At 50.3% G+C, this 22033-nt stretch overlaps 1 protein-coding gene across 1 annotated transcript; it reads right to left on the bottom strand.

Annotated features, from left to right (window-relative positions):
* Nucleotides 1-180: 180 nt before the first annotated feature.
* On the bottom strand, nucleotides 181-20438 carry LOC105486990 (immunoglobulin superfamily member 22). The gene is made up of 22 exons (XM_011750219.2): nucleotides 20056-20438; nucleotides 17536-17667; nucleotides 17160-17296; nucleotides 15833-15932; nucleotides 15711-15750; nucleotides 15362-15539; nucleotides 14251-14364; nucleotides 13569-13731; nucleotides 12365-12637; nucleotides 11118-11402; nucleotides 10209-10333; nucleotides 9986-10127; nucleotides 9561-9857; nucleotides 7812-8114; nucleotides 6378-6551; nucleotides 6050-6178; nucleotides 5128-5424; nucleotides 3948-4036; nucleotides 3555-3747; nucleotides 2666-2965; nucleotides 1586-1915; nucleotides 181-320 (listed from the first exon to the last, which is right to left on the bottom strand). The coding sequence occupies exons 1-22, from the start codon at nucleotides 20162-20164 to the stop codon at nucleotides 250-252; spliced, it is 3981 nt and encodes a 1326-aa protein (XP_011748521.2). The 5' UTR covers nucleotides 20165-20438; the 3' UTR covers nucleotides 181-249.
* Between the last annotated feature and the right edge of the window lie 1595 nt (nucleotides 20439-22033).

Raw genomic sequence — 22033 nt, 5'->3', positions numbered from 1 at the left:
ACTAGGCTTTCAGGGGTCCAGGTCTGGGATTCCCCATCATGCAATCACATCCATCCCCTTGGTCCCTGCTGTATACCACCCTCAGGAACAGGAAAGGATGAATTTAGTTTATTGCCCCATCCCTTCACTGAATGTTTACATTGACAAACACCAGAGAGCAAACTGGGCTTCCTACACCAGGCCATGCAGAGGACCGGCCAAGAAGCTCCACATCGTAACAGCCTCCTGATGCCTGGACTGGGCTGGAGCTCACATAAGGTGCTTTGATTTCTTCTGCAGACTCTCGGTGATGGATGCTACAATTGACTTATCATCTTTGTCTGAAAGAGCAAAGCAAGTATTCATTATATTAATGATGCTGGGGACCAGGGAAATTCCAAACTGCTGGACTTCCTATGCAGGAAACCAGGAGCTGGACCCTGGGACCCTTAATCTTGGGTTGGCAGAGCGGAAGGGGCGAGAGCTGCCATTTATCTAGCAGTTAATATTTGCCAGACATTGTGTCAGGCAATTCTGTACTATCTCATTTAAACCTCACAGTCCTATAAAGAAGATGAGAAGACAGGCTCAATGAGGTAGCTTGCTAAGGTCACATGGCTGGTCAGTGGCAGAGCCAGGGCCCTGGGCCCACATGCTGTGCTTACAACCGGAGTTGAGTTATCAGGGATCTCTTTAGCTGTGGAATGAAAGCTGGATAGCGCCCACAGTGCCTTCCCTGGCCTAGTTCTTTTACACAGCTCAGCAGCCTCTCTGGAGATATTGTCTCAGTGCCAGACACTTAGCTAAGCACTCAAGAGACAGAGCAACATGACAAGGTCCTTTCCCCAAAGAAAGGTATCTATAACTGGACAAAAAAAGGTTTGTAACCATGGAGACCACAGCAATGGAGTGTCATGGAAGGTTCAGGAGTAGCAGAAGATGAGATGAGAGGTGGGGGAGGGGGAAACCTTGTTGGTTTGGGATTTTACCATGAAAGGGAAATTTAAGCAACAGCAAGGCAGGCCAGCTTTGCATTTAGAGTTCATGCTGCTAGCTGTGTGGCTATGAAGACAGTAGACTGGGAAGGAATAAAATGCTTCCCCCACGTGTGCACACATGAGTAGAAACATGGCATGCATGTACAAAAGGGAGGGTTCCCTTCGCTCCTCCCCTTGTTTGTGCCCCCCACCTGCCCTTATCCTAGACCAGTTTTAATTTTGATTGCACATCAGAATCACCCGCAAAATTTTGTAAACATAAAGGTTATTTCCAGAACCCTGCCAGAGAGATCGTGATTGGTGAGTCTGGTTGAATCCTGATCACGAGTATCTTTTTTGAAGGCAGGTCTAGGCTCACCAAGAGTTGCAAACCACATCTTATCTAGGGATTGAGAACTCTCATGTCTGCAGGGACCAGGCATATAACAAATGACATCGAAAGGATGGGAGAGTGTTAAGAACTGTGGCCAACTAAGAATGTTTGCACCACTTGTTGGTAGTCAGGTCAAAAAACGGTGCCAGCCAAAAAAAGAGCTGACCAATGGCCCACAAGACCAGCCTTTTGCGCCTCTCCCCCACCCCGAGGCCGGACCCCGTGGCGCCCTCACCATAGACGGTGAGCATGCAACTGCTGCAGTCCTTGCCCAGCTCGTTCTCCACCAGCACGCTGTAATCGCCGCTGTCCTTGAGCGTGCAGGTGGGGATGACGAGGGTGCACACGCCGCTGGTGGAGTTGTACCAGAACTTCGAGTTGGCTGTTATGTTGACGTCACCCTTGTAGAGGGTCACTGTGGGTCGCGGGTTCCCAAGGAAGGCGCAGGTCATGGTGCAGTCCTGGCCGCGGAGCACCGTGTGTGGCTTGAGGGGCGTCAGGAAGCGCGGTGCCTGGCGCCAGTCCTTCTTCTCGTAGGGCTTGAGCTTGGCGCTCAGGTCTTCGACTGCGTGGGCGGGGCGGGGCGGGCCGTGAGCGCGCCCCAAAGCCCCCACCCACCACCCACATCTTAGAGCTCAGCTTACACGAAACCCCGAGGACCTAGGCCAGATTCCCAGCGCCACTAACTCTGGGGGCCCAATGTTACACTGGTTCCTAAGGGCTCCCCACCAGCCCCCAGATCTCCCCCGGACCCCCCAGCCCCGTCCCCAGCCACTCCAGGGTTCTGCCACCCAAGCCATGCTTTCCCATACACCCGGGGCCAAGATGTCATTCCAGCGCCAGCTTCCTGGACCCTGTTATTCCCAGCCTTTAACTCCGCCTCCAAGCTTCCCCTACGTCATATCAGCGTCCACAGTCTCCCGTCTTATCCCTTTAGCTCCTCAGTTGGAGTTTCCTGATGCGGCCCCTACCCTTAACGCCTAGTCTCCAGGGATCCCAGCCATCCTCCTGGCTCCCTAGAGCCCTCCCCTGTTCTCTGCCTGGTTAGACCCTCCCCTCAGAGCAGAACGCAGTCTAAGTCTGCGCTCTAAGTCCCTCCGCAGCCCCTCCACCGTCGTCTCCGCCCCCAAAGGTACCTCCCCACCTCCACTTTAGTCTCACCCCTAAGTATCCCGAAGAAAGCCAACATTTCCTTCTCTCCGCAGCGTCCCAGATATTAACCGTTCTATCTCAATGGTTTTCGGATTTTATCCTGCCTCTTGGGTACCCTTTGCGATCCTTATGTCATCCCCACCATCAGGGCACCCAGACTTACTCTGGTCTTTATTGATGAGCCAGGTGTCCTTGGAGTCAAGTGGCTCACTGTCACCGATTTCATTTCGAGCCACCACTCTGAAGTAATACTTCCTGCCTGGGAGCAGCCCGGTCACTGTGTACTTGTTGCTGAAGACACGCTCGGCTGCCGTGTACCAGGTGGCGGTGCTTGCATCCCGCTTCATGATGACATAGTGAGCCTCACTGTCCTCCTGCACATCTGGGCTGTGGTTCCAGGTCAGAGTCACTGTGTTGGGGACTTCCTCAAACAACCGTAGGTTTGTGGGGGGCCGAGGGAAATCTGGAAGAGTTGGAAGATCTGTCAGCGACCTTGGGGGACCTGAAGTATTGTGTCCCCAACCCAGCCATCTGCCAAGTCCGATGGTAGATAAGATGGGGCAAGTCTCGGGCAGCTGGTGTCTTGGAGTCGGAAAACTATTTCTGAAGTCTGCTTTGCCATTTACTAGCCTTGTGACCTGGGGTAAGTTACTTATCTGAAACTTCTTTCCTCAGTTGCAAAATAGAGCTAACAATGACTATTTCATAGAAATAGTGGGTAAAGAGCCTGGCATGTAGTTACTGTTCAGGAAAAGTGAATCCATTCCTTCCTTGGGGGTTTAGAGCTTTATTTTAAAGCTCCCAGCTCTCTTTAAGCGGTCACCCCAATTTTTAATGGATTCATCTCCATTTGTCCCTCCTGCCCCTCACTCATTTCTACTCTCTCTGCTGACCATACTCTGTATGATAAAGTTTTGCTCTGGGTTGTCAAAGAAATCTTCATGACCCTAAGGCACAACTTTCCTGTGGTAGGAACTCAAGCGGCACTGGGGAGCTGTACTTTGGAGAGTGTGCAGGGATGGGTCCTGGAGGCCTCTGCCTTCTCTCCATACCTGCTACGCGCACATGGATGTCATAGTGTGCTTCTCCAAACTCATTCTGAAGCAAGATTCGGTACACCCCTGAGTCAGAGCGCTTGGTGCTATTGATGAGGAACTGGGAGTGGTTTTTGCTCTTGGTAATTGTTTCTCGGCCCTTGGTGGGAACACCATCTTTCTGCCAGATCACGTCAGGTGGTGGTGAGCCCTGAGTAGTGACAGGAGATGGCACAATTGGTCACGCAGATATTTGGGGGCAGGCCTTCCTCCATTGTCGAGGAGTTTCCCGCCAGGCTGTCGCACTAGAGGTCTGGTGAGGGGCAGAGTCAGAGTCAGAGACTGTGATGGCTACAATAGCCATTTTGGTTATTGGAGAGTGTATGGAGGTCAGGGTCAGGGATAACTCACGGAGAAGGCTGCATGGATGCAGAGGGCTGTCCCAGCGCGAACCACCATGTGACTCTTCAGCCGGGCACTGAGGTCAAACTTGGGTGCAGCTGAGATGGAGGAGACAGAGGTGGAGGCATGGATCTCTCTTTCAAGAAGACTCTGCTTTAAGCCTCCTCATCAAAGCCTTCCCAACCTCTCCTCTTTTATGCCCCCACTACAGGCCATACGGACATCTAGCTGCCCTGTAACACTGTGAAACATTTATTTGTTTTCTTATCTGTCTCCTTCTACTAGTATGCAAGACCCTGGAAGGCAAGTCCTGTGTCTTGTTTCTATATTCTTAACACCTCGTTTTGAAACTGCCATTGCAACAATTATAACAGTGAGAAAATTATGACAGTGAAAGAGATCTGATCTAACCAACCCCCATCTTACCTTTAACCTCCAAACTGCCCTTAATAATTCCTGGTTTCAGACCAAGCTAACGTTGGGAGAGACATTTTTTAAGTTTATAGTTTAGATGATAACAGTCCTTCCCCCAAACTAAATCACCTTTGCGAAGCTAATGAAAGGCCACCAGGTTAGGAGGATGTGAGGAGCCTGAATTCTGCTAAGGTGTAGACATAAAAGATTATCAGCCATTATTCCAGAGATCACAAGATTTGCAACTCCCCAGCTACTCCTGCAAATACATCACTATTGTAGAACCTAAGATTGGTCGTTGAGATGTCTTTTCAGGTTTTTGCATTTCTGACGACTGATAGCTCCACCTGGACCTGCTGAGCCCCCCACCCCACCGGTCCTGTGGTCCCACTCAGAAGCAGGCTCCCTGGCCTCTGAATTTTTGGGGAGTTGATTTGGGTAATAACTCCGTCTCCCATACGGCATGGCTGGCCTTGTGTCCATTAAACTCTTTGTTGCAATGCTGTGGTCTCAGTGAACCGGTTTTGTGTGTGCAATGGGCAAGAAGAACCCATTGGGTGGTTATACTTTGACACACAGTGGATGCTATTTGGCACACAATGATTGCTTTAGTGGGGGTGCCCCTGAAGTTACCCCTTTGTCCAGGCACAATAACTATGGATGACTTTTTCATGATCATAGCATCATCCAATTTTCCTGTGGGATGAGGCCCCAGAGGAGAAGGTTTGGAGGTACCATGTTGGGCATGAATCCCCAGCCCTCTCTGTCTCCTCACCTGGTGGTGGCATGGCACGGACCCCCTTGTCTAGCTCCACAGGCTCCCCAACCCCAGCCTCATTCACAGCCCGGATTCGGAAGAAGTATTTTTGCCTCTCGGTGAGTCCTCCCACTGTGTAGCAGGTGCCTGAGATGGGGATCTTTGTGCACTTGGACCACTCCTTTGTGTCTTCAGTCCTCATCTCAAGGATGTAGCCAGAGGGTGGGTCTCCCTCTGCAGGCTCCCGCCAGGCCAGGGAAATGCTGGAGTTGGAGGAATCAGATACATGCAGGTCCTGGACCAGGCCTGGGGGTTCTGGGGTAGAACAGACATGTAGTCAGCGCCCCCCCCCCCAAACTCATCTCCACTCAATACTCCTGAACCCCATCTTTCACTACTTCTAGCTCCAGATCCCTCAGTTAACACCCTCAGTACCTAACCTTATACACTCAACCTCCAAATTCAAATTCAGTTGTCTTACTGTTTCAACACTTTCATCCTTAAACTCAATACCCCTTAAATTCAACATACCCCACACATTCAAAGCTTCTATATTCAAAACCCCAGCCTTTAACCCAACCATCTCCACCACATCCACTTCCAGGCAGTACCCTCACCTTGCTTCCTAAATGCAACACCCTCCAACCATCTACCTCACACCCTTACTCAACCCTCAGCTTGCCTCTCCTACCTCACCTAACTAGAAATACACGAAATTTAAAAAACGTTTTTGTACCCCACCTCCTCACTGTCCCTGACTCTCAGTCTTTATTTGCTGACTTTCTCTTGCATGTGAATCTTGTCCCTCTATGAGACTGGCAGTTTCCAGAGTGTAGAGACTGTGGTACCGCCTGTCATACTTCCCTAGGGAAGAAATTCTTTCTCTACTTTGAATGGGCTAATTCCATTATGTGTCAGGACCTGGCAGCCCCATACTCACTAACAGGATCCTTGACCACTACTGAGCTGGATGGCACACTGGGCTGTCCAGGGCCTGCCTTATTTACAGCTATAACTCGGAATTCATATTCTGTGTCCTCCAGGAGACCATTCACAGTGCACTTGGTGCCTGAAATGGGAAGATGAGGGGTCGTGAGGCCAGAGGCATCCATGGGGTGAGAACAAGAGTGAGAGACATAGAAGAGGAGGTCATGGGATGTTGTTAAAAATTCCAGAAGAGCTGGAGGAGGGACTATGTCAGCAGCTAATGGGTCCACTCAACAAGACCACCTTTGGCCCCTCCTGGGCCTCTGTCCCAAGGACCTCACCCTGGATGGGGTCCCTGTTGACTGGCACCCACAGGTTACTGCCTTTCTTCCTTCGTTCTACAATGTAGCCAAGCACTGGGGCTCCCCCATCCTGGGCAGGGACATTCCACGTGATGGTCACAGTCTCTTTAGTCACATCAGTCACTTGAGGCTGGGAGGCAAAACCAGGAGGCTCTATGGGGAACAGAGAGAGCACAAAGGTTAGGAAGGGGAGCATGTAGATAGTTGCCCACCTCATGCTGACTTCTGCCTCCCCTGCTTAAATAAACTCAAACCAGTGATTCTTTTTTCTTTTTCCTGTTTTAGAGACAAGGTCTCACTGTGTTGCCCAGGATGATCTTGAACTCTTGGGCTCAAGTGATCCTCCTGTCTCGGCCTTCCAAAGTGCTGGGATTACACGCATGAGCCACCATGCCTGGCACAAATGATTCTTAACTTTGCTTGTACATTAGCATCAAGTGGGAAGTAAAAACAAAAATGAAAACAATACAAAACAAAAAAACCCTACTAACAACAACTAGTGTCTGGGTCCCGCCTACCCATATTCTATGCCTGGTGTGAATGGCAAGTATTATTAGCATTATTAAAGAAACCAAGTGATTCTAATATATAGCCAACATTGAGAATCAGTGACTTTAACTTTTCCACAGTGTGACCCCCAATCCCATTATTCTCAATCTACTGTCCTGACACGAGATTTGGAGATCAGTTGGGAGAGGTATAGCAAGTAATTAACTTGCAGTAATAATAATATTATTATTTTTGAGACAAAGTCTCACTCTATTGCCCAGGCTGGAGTACAGTGGCACGATCTTGGCTCATTGCAACCTCCGCCTCCCGGGTTCAAGCAATTCTCTTGCCTCAGCCTCCTGAGTAGCCAGGATTACAGGAGCCTGCCACCACGCCCAGCTAATTTTTGTATTTTTAGTAGAGACAGGGTTTCACCATGTTGGCCAGGCTGGTCTTGAACTCCTGACCTCAGGTGATCCGCCCACCTCGGCCTCCCAAAGTGCTGGGATTACAGGTGTGCGCCACTGTGCCCAGCCTGTAATTATAATTAAAATGCCAATGTTGTCAAGGGTTTTCTGTGGGGAAAAAGTTAGAGTGGTTTCAAGGTTATCCCTAAAGCAACATCATGCTCACTTGGATTCTGGGATGACTTCTGGGATGGAGAAAGAAGTGGAGTCAGTTCCCTGAAGTTGTGTACGTCCTGGGTATACCCATGGGAGTGTGTTGTGCATGTGATATGACTGGACAAAGTTGAGAATTCCTCCCCAAAATGATGTTCTGTTTTTACTCTGGAATCAGTCCGTCTCATGAGACAGCTGGAGAGATGTTCCTGTGGAATTCCCCACAGATCAGTGTTCATCCCTGGCTGAAGGCCCCCACGCTGACCCCTGGGTTCCCCACTGAGCACCAGGCTATCTCACTGACCTATGGGATTTCCTGCAAACACTTCTTCCGTCTCCAGTGGGTCACTCACACCTTCTGAATTGACTGCCAGGATACGGAACTGGTAGGCTTTTCCCTCTTCCACCTTGTTGGTGGAGAAGTTGGTGACTTTGCCATCCACCTCGCCTATCTTAATCCAGGACTTCTTGCCAACTGCCCTCCGTTCCACTATGAACTGTGTCACAGGTCGTCCACCATTGTCCTTTGGGGCCTTCCACTTCATGTGCACACAACTACCTGAGAGCTCCAGGAACTCCACCTGGCCCTGTGGAGGCTTCGGACGGTCTGGGGACAGAGAACAGCTTCAGAATGGGGCGTTGGAACAAAGGATCAGAAGAGCCTCCTCCCACTCATCAAAGGTCTGCCCAGACTAGGGTATAGCTGGATTTTGAGCTTTTTGGACCCTTTGCCCCTCCCTGTGTCCATCATCCCTCCTTCTAAGACTTGCCCAAACAGTTTGATCCTTGCCCCCGTGAGTTTCCCATCTGCCTAGCAATGGGTAGACTAGAGACCTTAGGGTCCCCTGCCCTTAGCTGATCTCCCTGTCCCCTTCCAGACCAGTTCTCCCCTTCTGAACTTTGAGAACACCAGTGCTTTCTAGTACCACCGTTTACCTTATGTTATAATTACAGTCTGTCTACCAGTTTCACCCCTTTTGGATTGAGGAACTGCTGGGGATACTTCATCTCTGTGTAGCCAGCAGTGAGAACACAGAGGAGGTGCTCAGTCTTGCTGCTGAATTGAAACTCAAACTTTCCCATCCCACAGCTCGATGGAAATGCAGGTGGAGGAGGTGGTGATGGCGTGTATGTGGCATGTTGAATATAAGTACATTCAGGCCAGCTCCTTATCTCTTTCCTTATATCCTCATGTTCAGACAAGTCCCAAATCCCATTCCCAATCCCCATTCCATCTTTCCCACGTTATTTTGTCTCCAGCTGTATCTGACCTCCCACCTCACCGTTTCACTTTCAAACTCACTACTCTTTCCAATCAACCTCACCTCCAACCCTAAATCCACCCCTTTTTTTGTTGTTGTTGTTGCTTTTTTTGTTTGTTTGTTTTGGAGACAGAGTCTTGCTCTGTCACCCAGGCTGGAGTGTGGTGGCCTGATCCTGGCTTACTGCAACCTCTGCCTCCCAGGTTCAAGCGATTCTTGTGCCTTAACCTTCCGAGTAGCTGGAAATACAGCTGTGTGCCACTACGCTTGGCTAATTTTTGTATTTTTAGTAGAGACCGGGTTTCGCCATGTTGGCCAGGCTGGCCTCGAGCTCCTGACCTTAAGTGATCCACTTGCCTTGGACCCCCAAAGTGCTGGGATTATAGGCGTGAGCCACTGTGTCTGGCCAATTTCACCTGTCTTTCACCTCATTTCCACCTTACCTCCTGTCAAGTTTTCCTCTTCAAGTCAATAACAATACTTAAGTAACATATCTGAAAGTATATTATGTCCTGTGTTCTTAGCTGTGCACTTTAAATTCACTAGAAATGGATACTAGAAAAAAAATCACCCTGTTCTAGGTAAGAAGCTGAGGCTTAGGGAGGTTCACTCGGCCAAGAGCTAGCTGGGAAGTTAGAAAGCAGGCTCTGACTGCAAAGCCAGCCTTCTAGGCCCATTCCCAGCCCAAACTTCAACTCTATCTCTGGCATCCTCCTCAGCCTGCCTTCTGCCCTGAGTCTGGGCAGCAGATGCCCTCAGTTCAGCCCAGCCCAGACCAGCCCTGCCCGTACCCAGCACACTAAGGTGCAGAGTGGCTGTGGCTGAGCCGTGGTCATTCTTGAGCTTAAGCAGGACGAGGCCACTGTCTTCACGCACACAGTTGGAGATGGTGAGCAGCGCCTGGTCTTCCCCGCGCTGCAGGGACACGCGTTCCTCCTCCGTCACCTCCATGCCATCCTTGTACCATGTCACTTTGGGCAGCGGTTTTCCCCGGAAGGGGACGTTGATGTGGGCCGTGTGGCCTACCTTTACGGTGATGGGGTGTGCGGCCAGTGCCTCCAGTACTGACGGGTCGATGGTAGGAGGATCTGTGGGGCGGGGCGGCAGGGAAGGCTTGAGCATTGGCATGGAGGAGCCCATGGGGCAGGGGAGAAGCCATGAGCTTGTGGGTGGGCCAGGCATGGTTGAGCTTTGCCTGCCTTGGACAGATCCATACCTGCGATGAATACAGAGGCTTCACTCTCCGCGCCCTTGGCCCGGAATGTGTACTTGCCCTCGTGCTCAGGGCCCATACTGGGGAAGATGAGCTTGTGCACTGCACCCTGCTTCACAATCTGCACGCCTGGCAAGTCCGTGATCTGGGGGCCAGGGGTGGGCGTGAGTGTGAGCATAGGATAGGTCTACCTCCTTCACCCCCTTCCCTGGCCCCTGCTTCAGACCTCCTTGCCGTCCTTCAGCCACACACCCTCCACCTTCTCGTCGTTCAGCACTACACACAACTCAGCCGGGCTCCCAGTGGCTGCGTGCACGTCGGACATCCCGCTCTTCACTGTGGCCAGACGCTCTGGGGAGAAAGGTGGGCAAGGTACTGGCTCAGGATGTTGGGGTGGGAGGGACTTCTGGGAAAAGGGCTGGTGGCGATGTTATGGGACTGGTCAGGGGTGCTGCGTCAATCAAAATAATTTATGATGAGCAGGTGGCTTGCCATTGTGGTCCATAGGTGATTGGGGGATGGTCAGTGGGGGGAACTGGAGCCATAGGTGGGAGGGGGATGGGGAAAGGTCAGTGGCTTGGGAAATGGTGACCAGGAAAACTGGGAGATGGCTAATGGGGCATTGATTAGTGAAGGGTGGTCAGCAGGGACTTAGGATGCTGGGTTGAAGAGGGAAATAGATGGTGAAGATGCAGGCGGTCACTGGAGTTGGGATGTTTAGTTGTGGTTATGCTAGACTGTGGGATACATAGAGTCATTGGGGGTTGAGGGTGGCCAGGGTCTGTGGAAAGTGGTTTATGGTTAGGTAGTAGGAGATGGTTGGGATCAAGGTGTCTGGGATATCAGGGTTGCTGGGGATGGTTAGAGTCTGAAAGTGAAGGACGAAGTCAGGAAATTTGGGACAGAGTCTGGAAGATGGGGGGTGATAGTGTCTAGGAGGTATAAATGTTCAGGGCATGGGAGGTCAGAGATGGTCAGAATTTAGGAGGTGAGGGTGATCAGAGTGGGGAGACACAAGTTGGTCATGGTCTGTAGGAGGGTTGGAGTTAGTGGGAGGGGGGCAATTGATGTCCGCTGTAAGGGAATGCCAGGGTCAAGTGGATTGGTCAGTGAGGATTGATAGGGCGGGTGTTACCCTCTACAGTGACGATGGCAGTACTGTAGTATTCAGTAGGGTCTCCATCCTGCATGGCCACCACAGTGTACTCGCCACCATCACTGAGCTGTGCATCCTCAATGACCAGCTCTGCTCGCTTGCCCTCATGGTTCATGCTGTACTTAGTGCCATGCATCAGCAGCTGCCCATCCTTCTTCCAGCGCAGTGTCACATCCTTGGACGTCAGTTCACACTCCAGGCATGCACGGCTCCTCTCTTTCACACGTACATTTTTGAGGTTGCTCTCAAACTTAATGGGGATGCCTGTGGATGGACAGACACTTGGGCCTGCTCCCAAACCACAACATCTTTTTTCTGCAGCTACAGAGCCATGAGCCCTGTCCCTCTTTCTGGCCCCAGAAAACACAAGAACTTGTGATGTTGAATGTGTTTGTGTGCAATATGTGACTCACAGAAGTACCTGACAGGAAGAGTCCTAGCTCTGGCCCTGTCTTGCTAGTTGACTATATAAAACTCATTTACCTCTCTTGAGTCTCAGTTTCCTCACATGTAAAATGGAGTGAGAACTTTTACAGTTCTCACTATCTCTAACACCCCCTTGGAGCTCCAGCCATACCTGCATTGTCTCTCTAATGTCTGGACATTTATACATGCTATTACCTCTGCTGGGGATGTTCTCTACTCTCCCTCATTCTCTGAAAGTGGAACTCCTTTTAGTTCTTGGTAAAGCTTGGACATCATTCATTATATTATTTCTGACATTGCCAGGTGATGACTTTTCTTTGGTCTTCTACAGCCCTTGTGACTCCCTCCGTCACAGCAATGATGATTCCATGTGATATAGATTCCAGGTGCGGTTCAGATGTATGACATGCTCATTGATGTACCTACATTACTTTGGGAATTCCCAAAGTAGTTGTGATAGCAGAATGTAAGTAGTCAAGAGTGACACAGATGTGCTGTAATATATGACATTAGAGATATAGACTAATACTTTCTTGGTCCATGATCTCACAGCTGATAGTAAGATCCCAGTGTGTCTTGACTCTTGGAATAATAACTGATATTCTAATTTCATTTTCATACCTGCCTCCCCTACTAGACTAGGGGTTAACAGAGGGGAGATCCCTCTATCTTTCCAGTACCTCTCACAGGGCTTTGCAAAGAGGAGATGGATGGATAGATGGATATATAAATGATGACTACCTGCATGGAGGTTGCTGTGTCACAAAGCCCACCCCTTAGGCTGTTGCCCAACGACTCACGGTCAATAGTGAGCTGGGCCTTTTGCACCAGGTTCCCCGCCTCAGCAGAGAACTCGCCGCTGTCACTGAGTCTGGCATCCTTAATCTTAAGCGTATGGGTCAGCCCATCTTCGGACACTGTGATTTCATACTTGTCATCCCTCTTCAGCTCCTTCCCATTGAACTTCCACACAAAGTTGGGCTCTTTCTTGGAGAGGCGGACCTCAAACACAGCTGTCTGGCGCTCTGTCACTTTCAGAGGCTTCATCTCTCCCAGGAACTTCAGTGGCTCATCTGCAGCAAACAGCAGGAGGGGCAGTCATTGGGCTGGTCCCTCGTGAGGGGTAGAATGGTGAAGAGGGGACTCACGTGTCACTGGCCTCCTGTAGCCCATGGCTAGGGGGAAGCACCCTTCCTTTGGTTTTGTTTTCGAGCCCTTCTCACCTGGAGTCCCCTCCTATGATGTTCACGTGGTCTTCTCCCCAGTAACGGTAACAGCAATTTTAAAAGCACTTTTGTGGTTTTAGATATGTTCCAGGCACCATTGTAGCCATATTAATTCATCCGATGATCATATAGGTAGATTCCATTATTCCCCATTTTGTAGATGGGGAAACCGAATCAAAGAGAAGTTAAATAACTTGACCTAAATCACATAGCTCATAAGTGGCAGAAACTGGGATTTGAACTCTAGTAGTTTAGCTCCAGAGTCTGTGTTCTTTTTTTTAACTTATTTTTTTTTTGAGACAGGGTCTTGCTTCATCGCCCAGGCTAAAGTGCAGTGCAGGATCATGGCTCACTGCAGCCTCAGCCTGCCGGGTAGCTAGGACTACAGGTGTGTGCCACCATACCTGGCCAATTATTTATTCATTTTTGTAGAGACAGGGTTTCACTATATTGCCCAGGTTGGTCTTGAACTTTTGGCATCGAGTGGTTCTCCCACCTCAGCCTCCCAAAATGCTGGGATTACAGGTGTGAGCCACGACGCCTGGCCTAGAGTCTATGGTCTTAATCACTATGCTGCACAGCCCCAAGGTACTTATTGTCTCATAGTCCTCTCCCTTACATCTGATGCTTCCTCCCTCTATTGACTCCCATCCCCACACAATCCTTTCTTGCATAGTCCCATAGTCCTCTTCAATATCCCCATGGACCACATCCCTGGCCATTCCTCTCTTCCAACCCGACATGTCCTCCTTGTGCCCTTGCATGCCCCCACTCATACCCAGCACTGTGAGCTCTGCACTCATCCGCTTATCGCCCACGGACAGGCTGTAGATGCCAGCATCGTTCATGTTCACGTTGCTAATAACCAGCATGTACTTGGTGCCCATCTGCTTCACATCGTACTTGCCCAGGGAGTACTGGATCCTCAGTGGCTCAGTACCCTGCCTCATGGAACAGGTAGGAAAGCTGATGAAGGGCTTTAGGAGGAGGCTTCCAGAGGTCTCTATTCCCCAATGCCAGCCTAAGCTGGAGGGTGCATGTCCAACCCTCAAGACACACAGAGGTTCCTATGATCTCTATAGCCTCATCATCTGGCTTGGTGGGATCCAAGATCCCTGCCTCCCCACAGGCCTCCTCACAGGCCCGAGCTCTTAATATGCATGAGTTCATTAGATGCTTTCCCTTAGAGGCAAAGATCTTCAGTGACCTTTAAGACTGTCTAATCAAGCCTTTCAATTTAAAGATGGGTAGACTGAGGCATAGACAGAGGAATGTGACTGTCTTACGTCACACAACAAAGGGGTGAAACAATTAACAGTAGAGCCCAATTCCAGCCTCTTTCAACCATACCAGGAGGCATCCTCTTGATGGGATGGAAGAGAGGCTAAGGCTTATGGATAGTGAGAGAAGGGGGTAGAGAGGAAGAGATATTGCCAAGGTGGACCCTGGCAATCCCCCACCTTGATCCATATCATCTTGACATTGGGGTCTTTCAGCTCCATTATGCAGTCAAAGACCACTGTGGTGTCAACCTTGGTCTCTTTGTCTTCCAGGGGCTTCAGAATCCGGATGGCCTGAGAGATTATGATAATAAAATGACAAGTGTCAGTGGTACCCAAAGCCTGCCCAGACTGTGTCCTCAATCCTGGAGAAACTCTTAAGCGTATGGGGAGAAATGACTAGGCTAATTAGATAACAACCTGCACTGCTCCACTGATCAATTTAAATATTTAGGAGGAGAGGAATATTATGGGGGATGAGCCAAAAACAAACAAACAAACAAACACAAAAACCCATCATTCATAGAATAGTCACTATGTACCTGGGCCTATTATATAGATTCTCTAATTCTAATGTAGATGCTTAATGAGTTGGTTGAGTGAACCAGTGAATGACAGCAACAACACACAAACAAATGAAAGAAGGAAGTATAATTTTCATTTTGTAGATGAGGAAACTGAAGCTCAGAGAGATGCCCAAGTTCACACAGCTAATAAGGCAGTAGAACTGGGATTTGTTTGTTTGTTTGTTTTGAGACAGAGTCTTGCTCTGTCACCCAGGCTGGAGTGCAGTGGTGTGATCTTGGCTCACCACAACCTCCACCTCCCAGGTTCAAGCGATTCTCCTGTTTCAGCCTCCCAAGTAGCTGGGATTACAGGTGTGCGCCACCACACCCAGCTAATTTTTGTGTGTGTGTATTTTTAGTAGAGACAGGGTTTCATCATGTTGGCAGGCTGGTCTCGAACTCCTGACCTCAGGTGATCCACCCACCTTGGCCTCCCAGAGTGCTGGGATTACAGGCGTGAGCCACTGCACCCAGCCTAGAACTGGGATTTGAATCTAGGTCTATCTGACTCCAAGGTCCATGCAAGTATATCAGGGAGTGGTAAAGACAGAAGTAGAAGGAAGGTGACTTGTGCTCCCTTGCTGCTTTCACAGTAGAGAGTATGCCTCTGAGTATGTGTGTGCAGAACTGGGGAGACCTTGCTGCTGAGAAATACACAGGCACTAGCACTTTGGGTGAGGCCCTGCCCCTAGCCTGCAGGCCCCTGCTCCCTGCAGGGTACTGACCTCCACCTCTACTTTCTTCTTCATCTCTTTGAGCTTCCTGAGCAGCCCCCGAAAGTCGGTGAAACCGTACTCCATGCAGACCTTCTCAAAGTCTTTCTTGGGCACTTTGGACAAAATCTCCAGCATCTCTTTCTCATTTGCCACCTTCTTCTGCTGCTTCTTGGGAGCAGGGGGTGCCCTAGGAGAAGGAGGAAGGGACTAAGCTTGTACACAATGCCTCTCCCAACCTTGAGAAACCCCTCCCTATTCCATAGATTCTTGGAACTCAGGGCCCTGTGGAGAGGCCTTTGAGAGGCTTCAGCCTGGATGAGGAGACAATATCTTGGGCAGAGGGACCTGCCAGCCTCACCGCTTCTTCAGCATCTTTTTGAAGTCCATTTTCTCTTGACCTGAGGACACACAGAGGGACAGGTTCAGACAGGGGGAGTCTGGCCCCTAAGAAGAAAGGCCAAGAGGAAGGGGCCAACTCACCTTCTGTTACCAGCAGAGATACAGTATAGATGGCATCTGCATGGTCATTGCTTGCAATACACTTGTAGTTGTCAGAGTCATCTGAGGTCAGTGGCTCCAGCTGGATCAAATCCGGCCATTAGAGGGGGAGGGAAAAGGAACCACAGGGAGACTTTCTGTGAGATAAGGAATGAGGCCCTTTTTTTTTTTTAAAGGGGCCAATAGGAGCTGAGTGTTGGGTATACGTGTGGAGGATTGAGCAGCCTATATGATTTGGAGGTACCAGCTAGCACTCAGTGCAAGTATGCATGTTTGTAGCCTGATTCCATAGTAATAAAACTGTCTGCTTCTCCATTAGACTTTCCCCCTTGGCTGTGAGCTCCCAGAAGGCAGGACTTCCCCTGCATTGTAACTCTATCTGCAGTTTCTGGCATCATCTTGCTGAGTCTTCATTTAATACAATTTACTCCTCTGTACCAGGCACTGGGCTGAGCCCCAGAAGGAGCGGTGGTGAGTAAGGCTGATTTGGTACCCGTCTGCATGGTGCTTGCAGAAGCCTGCTAGGCTGTCAGAAACCAAGACTCTCAGAAAGTGTCTGCTGAATGAATGAGCTTGTGTAAGAGGTGGCCAGTAGGGGGACCTGGGGCAGCTCCTATGTGTTGTGCGGGGCTGAAAGTCCAGTGATGATGGGTCTTTGGGAGGAGACTACTTCTGTCTGTGGGGAAAAAAGGAGGCTCTTTGCCTTTCACAACGGGAAATCGGGCCAGGATCCGAGTGATTATAGGATCAGAAGTAATTATAGGCCTAGATCTCTCAGTGACCCATCCCTCTCTTTCCTCGAAGGGCTTGGAGCCAGGGGTTGCAGCTGGGCAGGCCCAGCTCTCAGAAAGTGATCCAGAAGCTGGTTAGACCTAAGGATGGTCTGTCCTTGGGGAGGCTGTTCTAGAGGGTTCAGCTGGAGAGTCCAGAGCCCCTGACCCTCAACCCTACTCTACGGACCAGTCCCTGCGGCACCTCTCCACCCACAATGGTCCCGCCCTCCATGGCTACGGCCACCGTCTTGGTCCCGCATTCCTTTTGGCTCACTCGCCTTGTGGACACGCCCCTTCACTTCCATTGGGCCCCGCCCCACCACGTTCTGGCTCTGCCCCTGCTCTGCTCTGCCCTGGGGGTACTTTGGGTCCTCTGCTCATTCCGGAATACCCCAGTTCCTGACTCCGCCTCTCTTATCCTGCCGCAGTTCTCGGGCCGCCGTTAAGGCTCTCATTGGTGAGGAGACTGGCGGCACGCCCTGGGGGTCCCTGCCTCTGGCCTTCTCGGTAACTAGACTCCGGCTCGGCCCCAGCACCTTCAGCACGTGTTCCTTGTTAATGCTGTCGTAGAATATCTTGGCGGACTCCTTGATGGGGATGCCGCTCTCCCTCTTCCAGGAGATGTAGGGTTTGGGGTTCCCCTGCACCCGGGCTCGGAACACGGCTTTGTCCCCTGCGATGAGCACAGGACGCGTTTTCGCCTCTTAGCCACCAGGCTAGAGCCTCTGCCACCCTCTGCCGGCTCCCCGCCTCCTCCCAGACACCTGGGCCTGGCCCCGGGCAGGGGAGGAACCCTCGGGCAGGCTCTGCCAGGGTTTAGCATTAGAGGTCGTTGGGGTGGAAGGGAGGGTGGGGACACTCGATTAGAAAGCGAAGCACTGGGGGCCCGGGGAGCCATGGGCAGCAACACACCCTCGGGCGCGGTGACCGGGTGAGGCTTCTCCACGAACTCTGGGACGCTGTCGCCCGCAGGGATGTTGGAGCTCCGGGTCACCAAGCTGAAGAACTCCACTGTGCTCGAGGACTTCCTCGTCACGACCTCCTCTGTGGAGGCAGGCGAGAGGTCAGAATGGGCTCCAGGTAGAAGCCCAGCTCGCGATGGGAGGACTGAGCTTTCTTGAGGGGACAGTGGAGCATGGGAACAAAGGGCATTTAGGGAAGTGGGACCAGGACCAGCTACGTGGGGAGAAAGCAGGGTGCGTCGATGGGCCATTGTGTTATGGCAAGTTTCAACCACTAGGGGACGCGAACTCCTTTCCCACACCTCAGTGGTCCATTACCTTTATGGGGCCACAGCCCTGAGTCCTATTTTTTTTTTTTTTTTTTTAAAGGTGGCTTCTCTTTTGGAATTTTCTTGGTCTCTTAGGCTTCTCTCCTGGAAGTCCTGGTCCCCCAGTAGCATTAAGAGGGGCTAGGCCTGCTTCTGCCTGGGAGGTCTGTAGCTTGGCTGAGCTCTGCTCTAGATTTTCTCCCTGCCATTCTGCGGGTTCAGCATTCATTGCCTTGGCAGTAGTGATTCTTGAGTGAGGGACAGGACACATTCCCACTCCAGTGGGGCTATATATGGGAATATCCTTATCTGAAAGCACATCTTCAATGTGGAAATATAATTTTTTTTTTTTTTGAGACGGAGTCTCGCTCTGTCGCCCAGGCTGGAGTGCAGTGGCCGGATCTCAGCTAACTGCAAGCTCCGCCTCCCAGGTTCACGCCATTCTCCTGCCTCAGCCTCCCGAGCAGCTGGGACTACAGGTGCCCTCCACCTCGCCCAGCTAGTTTTTTTGTATTTTTTAGTAGAGACGGGGTTTCACCGGGTTAGCCAGGATGGTCTCGATCTCCTGACGTCGTGATCCGCCCACCTCGGCCTCCCAAAGAGCTGGGATTACAGGCTTGAGCCACCGCGCCCGGCCGGAAATATAATTTTATATTTGGAAGACAAAAAACTTTTTGCAGCATAAAACTACAGAAAATCTTCTTGGCTGGTGAGTTATCAATTCATAACAATTGCTCCGAATCATGGAACACTTTCCTTGAGTCAGGAGCTGTGCTAGGCACATATCAGAGGTGATTTTATTTAATCTCCACAGTATCCCACTGAAGTAGGTGCCTTTAGTATCCCACTAATCTGACAGAGGGGGAAAAGTGTGTTAAGAAGCTCTCATGGCCTGCTTTTAAATAGGAACCAGAGGTCTCAAACAGGCAGAATGTAGGGGATACCTGGCCTGCAGATGTCTTTTATGTGACCTCCACAATGTTTAAACAAAAAAGTAGCCCTACATCTGAAATAGAAAGATTTCACATAAAAATTCGGATTTCTGGATTCTCAACACTGGACTTGTATTCCCATATGGCAACAGTCAGTGGGAGGTGAATAGTGGCTGCCCCTTTAGATGGGATATACCATCTAGTTTACCCCAGTCTTTTCCCTACATTTATGTTCCCTGCCTGGGCCCCGTTGGTCAGTGGTCTTCAGCTTTGTTTGCACATTAGAATCCATGGAGAACTTTATAAGAAATACCTGATTGAATGGTCTGGGGTGAGACTCAGGTACTGCTGTATTTTTGCCCTCCTCCCACCCCCTGCTCTAAGGTGACTCTGATGTGCAGCCAGGGCAGAGAATCACTGCTATAAATCACTTGAGTTTGGAACTTCTGGTCTAGACCATATGCCTTGAGTCCCAGCTGTTCCACCTGCTCTGCCTCACTGGCCAGGAGGTGTTGGTTGGTATAGAGTATTTATCTGGCCTTGACCTCTGTGCACAGAAGACTTTGAGAGACTCTATCCATTTGAGGCTTTGAGGGAGGAGCAATGACTGTGAGAAGGGGTATCCAATGTCTCAGCCCCTGGCCATCTTTTAATCTCTTTCCACTAGAGACATGACTAAAACACTCTGTTCAGCTCTGAGACCATTTCTCAGCTTTCCCTTGGATCTGCCCTCCTCCAAGTCTGGCCCCAGTGGGCTAAAAGCCTGGAAGCTAAGGTCACCTTCTTGTTTATGTGTTCACCTTCTCTCTCCACTGGTAGCCCCAAGTCTCCTATTTCTTAAGTGGAGCAGGGTCAGCATTACTGAGATGTAGATAAGGTGGCTACCCTCCTAATTTCCCCCATGCCTGAAGTTCTACCTTTGGAGACATAATCCGTTCACCTATGGCTCTGATCTCCTTCAGCAATTAAGAGCTTATCAATCATTCACACACATCCACACGATTGATCTTTTCTAAGCTGTTTTCCTGGAGATCTGATATGTGGTGTACATCCAGCTGACTGAAGCTTTAACAAAGCCCAGATTAGAAGCACACATTGGGTGGGGGTTGCTGTTGGTATTGTGGGCTCCTGAGGGGCCCATTAGTGGCACAACTGGGGCCACCCAAGGGATAGGTGTAGAGGAAGAATAGCTGCCCTTCCCGATCCATTCCCTGCCCCCATTCCACTTGCCTCCCACGATCTTGGTTGTCTGGGAGAAGGTCTGCACGTGGGTGGTGGAGCTGGAGAACTCCATGGACACGTGCTCCTGCAGCATCTGCTGGCTGTGAATGGTTGTCATGGTGACAGCAGGCGTGGGCACTCACCTGTGAGACTGGGGAGAGGATGAGGCCATGAAGGACAAGACAGGGAGTAGGAGGGAGATTCAGAGATGTTATGTGTGTATTCAGACATAAGAGGAGATGGAAGCACACAGGAGAGGGCCAGGAGAGCAGTCAAGCTCTCTTTTCTTCATTTCCTAGCTCCCTTTTCCTGGTTAGTTACCAGACCCAGTAGTCCTGTCCTCTCACTGAGCAACTCCAAACTATTCCAAGGTCTCAGAGGGAGGGGTTATAGGGCTTAGACTTACCCAGCCAACCAAGTAAGGCCTGGAGGGAGTTGAGGATACCTATTGATAGCTACATGGCACTAAGGAGGCAGTGCTGGATGTTTCATCAGGAGGGAATGCAGTCAGACCTAAGAAAGAACTTCCTGACTAAGACATACTGGAATGGGCCTTAGAAGGAAGCTGTGGCTCTTATTCCTGGGCCCTGGGGAACCCGGATGCTAAAACAGATGACAAAACGTTGCTACAGTTCTGCTTGTGTTTGCGACATGGTAAAGGCAAAGGTTTAGTTTTTCTTACATTTTTCTTTGAACTGGTAATTCAATCACATAAAGAATAAAACAATATAAAAATCCATATGGAGAGGCTCCCACCCACTCCTGTGTCTGTCTATCTTACAACCTTCGCCATTGCAATAGGTAGCCCGTCTCTAGGCTCCTTCTAGACCTCCATCATGCAAATAGGAAAACTCATATATTCTTGTCATCTTCCTTTTTTTTAGGTAGCCCATTATACACACTATTCTGACCCTTTCTTTTTTCATTTAATATGTCTTGGAGATTTTTTCCATGCCAGATGATAGAGTTTCCTCATTCCTATTCAGAGTACCATGTTATCTCAATGAATGGATGTCCCTCCATGTTGTATTTAACCAGCATTGCGGGTTTTTTTTGTGCGATCTCGGCTCACTGCAACCTCCTCCTCCCAAATTCAAGCGATTCTCCGGCCTCAGCCTCCCCAGCAGCTGGGATTACAGGTGTATGCCACCATGCCCAGCTAATTTTTGTATTTTCAGTAGAGACAGAGTTTCACCTTGTTGGCCAGGCTGGTCTTGAACTCCTGACCTCAATTGATCTACCTGCCTTGGCCTCCCAAAGGGCTAGGATTACAGGTGTGAGTCACAGTGTCTGGCCAGCATTGCAGTTTTTTTGTGTTTTTTTTTTTTTTGAGATGAAGTCTTGCTCTGTTGCCCAGGCTGGAGTGCAGTGGCGCGACCTTGGCTAACCACAACCTCCGCCTCCCGGGTTCAAGCAATTCTCCTGCCTCAGCCTCCCAAGTAGCTGGGACTACAGGCACGCACCACCATGCCTGGCTAATTTTTGTGTTTTTAGTACAGATGGGGTTTCACTATGTTGGCCAGGCTGGTCTCCAATTCCTGACCTCGTGATCCGCCCACCTCAGCCTCTCAAAGTGCTAGGATTACAGGTGTGAGCCACCACGCCTGGCCCAGCATTGCAGTTTTTAAAGCCCTATTTTGTATATGAGGAATCTGATGTCTGAAAGAAATGACCCTGTCTAAGGTCACTCAGACTAGACTCCTAGCTCTTGACTCCAGTCTGGTGGTGTCCCAGAGGGCTCCAAAGCCTTCTTTAAACCAGGTAGTTAGGGGTTAAACTCTGTTTCCTCCCTCCACCCCCTAATATCTCTCTGCCTGGGCTGCTTCTACCTTTGGGTTCTGAGACTATTCCCCTGTCCCCATTCCTGCTCTCTACCCTATAGTCCCCTCTGGGCTCAGAAGGTGGTCAGCTTTGTCCCCTTCCTGAGGGAGGAGGGGAGACTTACCTTCAGCACTGACCAGTCCCTCCCAAAATTCGAATGCTGCGT

The sequence above is a fragment of the Macaca nemestrina genome, chromosome 12 (assembly GCF_043159975.1).
Source record: "Macaca nemestrina isolate mMacNem1 chromosome 12, mMacNem.hap1, whole genome shotgun sequence".
In the NCBI taxonomy this organism is placed as follows: domain Eukaryota; kingdom Metazoa; phylum Chordata; class Mammalia; order Primates; family Cercopithecidae; genus Macaca; species Macaca nemestrina.
This window is presented reverse-complemented; position numbering and strand designations above follow the sequence as displayed.